Source organism: Lepisma saccharinum, chromosome 1 (genome assembly GCF_977018435.1).
Source record: "Lepisma saccharinum chromosome 1, izLepSacc3.1, whole genome shotgun sequence".
Taxonomy (NCBI): domain Eukaryota; kingdom Metazoa; phylum Arthropoda; class Insecta; order Zygentoma; family Lepismatidae; genus Lepisma; species Lepisma saccharinum.
In genome coordinates this window covers 82,575,593-82,582,033 of record NC_139229.1, presented here as the reverse complement: position 1 = coordinate 82,582,033, position 6,441 = coordinate 82,575,593, and the positions used below count along the sequence as shown (strand labels likewise).

Genomic DNA, 6,441 nt, shown 5'->3' with positions numbered 1-6,441 from the left:
GCAGCCGAAGTAATCGGCTGAAGTCCTGCAGTGCAGAGAGGCCTTGGGAGAGAGACAGGCGGCAACGATGTGGAGTGTCGTAGAACAGGTGGCGGGCATTTGGCACGTTCTGTACTTGCTGTTTCTCCCGGCGTTCGTCGTGTGGGTAGGCTTCTACAGGCACAAGAGGCATCGCCTGTGGCAGCTGGCGAAGGCGATCCCGGGCCCCAGGGCGCTGCCCCTGCTCGGGAATGCTTTGGAGTTCAAAGGAGACACGAAAGGTAGGCGAGACGAAGCTTTGTTTTCGTTGCGGTCAAGGACGACCTGTTGTGGATTTGTTACGTGATTTCTCTTCCATTTCCTGTCTAAACAGTGTTTCTTTACTTATTTTATGTCGTTTTATACCCGGTGAAGGCACAGTAAACACTGGTTCGGATCACACTTTAAACCAGAGTTGTTAAAGGTCCACGAATTTTCAATAAATTCAATTCCGATTCAGGAGAGAAAATCAACAAGCGTAAATGGGTTCTGAACCGAAAACAACCTTTTTATTTGCAGAGTATTTAAATTCGGTCCACCTTTTTTCAGGATGAATTTAAATACGGTCCAGGAGCTTTTTTTTTTCCAGATCAGTTTAAATAGGGTCCAAATTCCGTAAATGAAGCAATACGTAACTTGGACCGAATTTGAATTGTGCGAGAAAAAAGGTTCCGGTCCTGTTCCGGTATACAATAGAACCCATTAGAATTTAGGAATTCCTGAACCTTTAACAACCCTGCTTTAAACCGTAAGTCCAGTCCCAATTAGTCTATATGTGCATAAAATGGACTTAAATCAACAATTCAAACAAACAAAAAACCTAGTGGGGGAATTCCAATAAAGTACACTTGAAGCATTGCGATATTATTGATAATTGATTACTAGAAATATTTTGTTCTTAGGCGAACAAATTTCAGAAATAAAATAGGCTAATTGAGACTGGATTTCATTTCCACGTGACACTTCTCGCTTGTCGTTGTATTTAATTAATTTCATCATATCATCTGAAACTGCCTTACGCTGTGTTCATTAGTATTATATGTTCGGAACGTGAATACGTGTTGTAGCCAATTCTAGAACTGATGGTCAGGAATGAGAAATTGCTTTTAACATGTAACAATGAGATTTCGCTTTAAAAACACATGTGATGTTTCACATGAGAGCAGACTGGTGAGAATAAGTTACCTACGGAATTCTAGTTCTGATTTACATACGTCAAAGTTTATTCCAGCTTGTAAAATACACTAGTGAGAAACACCAGGTGAGTTGTAAAGTTTGCAAGATGGCTAACGACCCTTAAGACAACATTTCAACTCCACTTATTCGAGTAGGAAAGTGAGGAAGTGGTAAGAGACTTCGCTGGTTGTCTAAAGATCGTTGGTTCGAGTCTCCTGTAGAACCGGCTATATTCTCTCTTTGTGGGATATACGTAGTGCAGTTCTTGTAGTGTGTCGATATTTATTAGAGACAAAATATGATTTTTTTAATTTAGATACTTTACGTTGCTCTTCTTCTATTTTTGGGTAATCGCGACGATGAGGATGAATGATATTTAAAGGACAATCACAAACATACATGGACAGACACAAGTCCCACAGATAATTAAGACACCAGAGCTTCGTTATTCTGCAAAAATGCAGTACATGGTGCACTACGTGGAAGCGAGTTTGACACTTGAATGTCTTCGGAAATACCAATCCTCATACGAGCCCAGGGACAAAATATGAGTACCATTCTTTTGATAAAAGTAATTACTCGTTGAAGTCACTTTGGATTTAGTTTTTCATTTAGTTTCTCTAATGCTAGTAGGGCCTCCCCGAAGGCGTAGTGGTGGCGTGATAGCCTTGTAATCAAGGGATCCCGGGTTCGAGACCCGGTGGAGGCACATAGTGGTTCGGATCTCAATTAGCCTTACTGTGCATAAAGTGGACTTAAAACACCAACGCAATCAATCAATCTACTACTAGTAATAGCTTCACCAACAATAAGTTAGTTCTTTCAGAAGGGAATAGAGTGGACGGAGAAATATTAGTAGACAGCGTAGTCCTGTGTAGCCCAGGTTTTTAAACAACGTCTTCGTCTATACTTGTAGCAAGTATAGGCGTTACGTGAGCTTCTTAGGATCACAAGATACACTCGCAGCAGAATTTACATTTTCAAGGTCAGCCAAGCTCTTTATGTAAAGAAAAAGAGAAATAACTTAAACAATGGCTTGTTCTTTTTCTCGAAGAAATGAATTCCAATATGCGTGAAGGTAAGCGTTTAGAATTATCAGTTTTATTTTCTTTTCTTCAAAGTAAAAGTAGGATGGACATTTCAATGGTTTATTTTTGTTTGCGACTGTGACCTAACGTAAACTTTCATATGTTAACTTTCCTTCTTGAAGAATGCGTAAGGTCATATTTCGGCAAAGAAAAATGCAAAGGGAAATTCGTATCTGATCCATAATTTCATGAAACGAACACTTACCTTGTGCTTCATCATCTATCTCTTGTTATCTACGAGGTAGAGTTAAGTCACAACTGATTGAAATTTCAATGTTATTTCAAAATCCATTGAAACTATTAATAAATATTTTCGAATTAATCCTCATTGCCATGGCCTTGTTTCGGGCTGAGTGCCAGCTTCTGGCTTCCCATAAAGAATTTCGTCCTCCTCTTTGACCTATTGTTTTTATCGACGTTTCTTTCCATACAAGTTTCCAGTTGAAACTTGTGAACAGCATCTGCCTTATTCCTTTTTTTGTGTGCCCTTGCGTGCATGAACTTCTCCCCGTCTGTTCTGCAATTCCAATCATAACCTGCTTCAACGTTTCACAGCATATGATGGGAGTTCCTTTGAGAAAGGAAATCAACCAATAAAGCATGTATTATGCAACTAAATTATGCATATTTACAGTATTCGGCAGATCCCACAGTAAACTAACTAACTCTCTAGCGTTCTTAAACCCGAAGGTTTATGGTTGCAGCAACACAAACACAAACCTTCCATCTGTCCCTATTCTGGGCAAGATCAATCCAATCTTTTCCATCTTTACCGATTTCCTTTAGGTCCATCTCAACGTTATCCCTTCATCGTTTTGGTCTTCCTCCAGGCCTCTTACCATCAGGTCTCCCAACAAGTATCCTGCAAACTCTTCTTTCCTCTCCTATTCGTGCCACATGACTTGCCCATGTAAGTCTTCTTGATTTTATTATTCTAATAATATCTGGACATGAATACAAATTATGCAGTTCTAAATTATGTAACCTTCTCCACTCACCTGTCACCTCATCCCTTTTAGGTCCGAAGGGTTTTATTTTCAAATACCAAGCTCTCACAGTAAAGTGTTATAATATTAAAAGAGAATGTAATCATCGAAATTGTCAGTCAAGCATATACAGTAGGTTTTTCTTATTTTACAGCTATTTTCAAGCACACAGTATTTCTGGCTCAGAAATATGGAGACGTATTCGCCCTATGGTTTGGCCCGAAGCTTCACATCATGATTACCTCTTCATCTCCATTGGAAGTATGTACGATTTTGCTCTTAAGTAATGAACTTTGTATCACTGCAATTAAAAATTAACCATTAACAGGTATACAAAAAGTGCCCCTTGAAATCAAGGGTCGATACCCGGTGGAGGCACACAGTGGTTCGGACCCCACTTTATAAACTCGGGTACTTACGGGACACTTTAAGTCGAAACATTCTGTGGTTGAAATATTTTCTGTACATTTACGGTCGTACACAGTGATGAATTCAGAGGGTGGCCCGGGGAGGGGGAAATCCCCAAGGAAATTATAAAGTTTCCCCAGAAAATGTCGGTAACTTGGGAAAGCATTCGGACAACAGCTGAGACATTTGCCTTTCTTCCATTCACTTTAATTTAACATAGAACGTATTTTGTTTCATTCTTAAAATGGCAGTTAACTAAACCTAATTACACTTAATTTAATTATATATTAGAAGTAAGGGGTAATTAAATTATTTTTTTCTTCGTATTATAATTTGATACCTATGACATTCTGTGAAGTTTGATGTTCCACCCGGTGGAAAGTGCGTGTATTCAACAATTCAACACTGGACGTGCAGAATTTATCTGTAGTGTTTTCTTACTTTCGCAGAGCTTCCTGGGTAGCAGCGCAGTCATTGACAAGGCGGAGGAGTACGCTTTCCTCTCATGCTGGCTTGGTACTGGCCTCCTCACTGGGTCAGGTAGGCATCGCTCAGTGTTTCCTTGCGAACTATTCTTACACATTGTCTCTTTTTCCACAGACAGCAGTTTTGACTGAAAGAGCATTAGTAGGAATTCAGCACACATTAATGAATTAAAACCAGTAAACAATTAAAATGACGTGTAGCGTGAGGAGCAATGATGCATGCAATGTTAATAGGACATCATCCATTGTCTAGCGCTTCTACTACTTACACCTATGCTAACACTACATTGGAGACAACACCACTTTGGGTGAACAAATGTATTTTTTTGCTGGTGATGGGAACCTACGGCAGGCCTGTAATTTAACTAACCTTCCGATGCGCTAACCAACTACTTATAATCGTCAAAGATCGATTTGATTTTTGTTATTTAGCATCGCTTTTCTGCCATTTAGTGTAATCGCGACAATGAGAATTAGTGGTGATATGATGAAATTGATGAAGGGACACTCACAAACGACACCCATGCCCAGGTTGAGATTCGAGATCGGCGAAACCACTCTGTTGGTGAGGTGCTGGGCCACGATTAGGGAAGTAGCAATTGAAACTAATGGTTTAATTCTTTGCTGATGATGGGTGCAGCTGAGAGTAGAAAGGGACATGGATCTGGGCATCCTGCAAATCTGTGGTAATACGGTGTATTGTATACAGTGCACATGGTTTTTAACTCTTTGCACGCACAGTTAGAAGCCTTTTCATCTTCATTAATATGAATGAAAGTAGATTTCAAGAAGGTGTAGAAATTGTGGCTCGAACTATTTTGATGTATTTATCCAACTAATACCTCTTTGGGCCTAATAAAATTTTCCTTCTGGAGTAGGTCTTCTGCTGGTTGCGTCGCCCTTAAACTGCTGCCGGCCTCGATTAATTACCGCACCCATCATGATTGCAGGCCCTTAGCCAGAATTTTATTTCTGGGTGGCTCAGCCCTTATCACCAGTCGCCATAAAAAGGTGAAAAAGTGGGGAGGGTGTAGAAGCCCTGAAGATGAATTTCTGAGTATATTACAACTTATTATGCAAGATGTTTAATCTTACTAAGGAAGTAAAATTAATTACCACTTCTACACTATTTAAATTAGACATCTGTAGGATTTTGTGTGTGGGGGCGGGGGGAGGCTTCAGACCCCAAGCCTTCCTCTTGACTACGTGCCTGCATGTTGGGAATGTGTTTATCTTTTATCCTCAGAAGAGTATGCACTTAAGCTTTCTCTTCGCAGGTCCCAAATGGCACAAAAATCGGAAAATAATAACCCCGACTTTCCATGCGAAAATTCTGGAAGGGTTCGTGGACATCTTCAACAGGAACACCGAGATCTTCGTCCGAAATCTGGAGAGGATTGGCAGCGACGACATCACGCCTCGCGTTGCCCTCTGCACGCTGGATATCATCTGCGGTGAGTTGCTGGGGACGTGGGTATTTCGTTGTCAGTGGGCCACAGCGAGACATAACCACCGGCTATCTGACAAGGCCTACTGCACGAGACAGGTAAATCCTTTTATTGAAAATGACCGTGCCGGTTCAGTCGTGAAGGTATTAAAACCAAATTGTGTGTGCCACCTTCCATTTTAGTGTTTGTTTAGGTTATGTTAGTTGTGCATCCTTCGCATGCTCTACGGAAGACTAAGCTACAGGATGGGAAGTAACGCATTCCAAAGTTCGATCCCGGTACCATAAAGGTAATGTCGAGGCATGATGAGTTGGTGCTATTCGTGGTGATAAACCGCACTCAAGAGGGTTGTTTTACGATATAATTTACACATTTCAACAACAAAAGTTCCTATCATCTGCAGCCTATATGCTTCACAGACAAATGAAGTCAAAATTTGCCAATTTTTTTAAAGCGTCACACACGTAACGCACTTTTCTTAATGTTTTTCATGCATTCAGGTTGTCATACTCAAGTTTTTTTCACTTGTTAGAAGACATCACAAAGTACTTTATAATTCTATGAAATCAATTCACTCTGAATATTTTAATCCAATCTCATGTTTAGAACCTTAAAATGTGTAAGTAAAATGTCACACACGTAACGCTGGAATGCCCCAACTTTGGTATTTTGATCGTAGCAGATGTACTATAATCGTACTAAATCGCTCTTTGTCTTTTGTCCCTAATTCTGTGTTTGGGAGGAGGAAGTGGTTGTGACCACACTTCACGTGACTTCAAAACCTGAAATGCTGGAAGCCATCCAACGAAAGGACTTCGAGTTGGCAACGAAT

General features: G+C 40.3%; 1 protein-coding gene across 1 annotated transcript in view; it reads left to right on the top strand.

Moving 5' to 3' along the window:
- LOC145984052 (uncharacterized) overlaps window positions 1–6,441 on the top strand; it is a 63,166-nt gene that overhangs the window by 41,174 nt on the left and 15,551 nt on the right. The window contains exons 13-16 of the mRNA XM_083117405.1: window positions 37–260; window positions 3,423–3,529; window positions 4,126–4,216; window positions 5,439–5,615. Coding sequence (XP_082973531.1) covers window positions 37–260; window positions 3,423–3,529; window positions 4,126–4,216; window positions 5,439–5,615 — 599 coding nt within the window. The remainder of the gene's footprint in view (window positions 1–36; window positions 261–3,422; window positions 3,530–4,125; window positions 4,217–5,438; window positions 5,616–6,441) is intronic.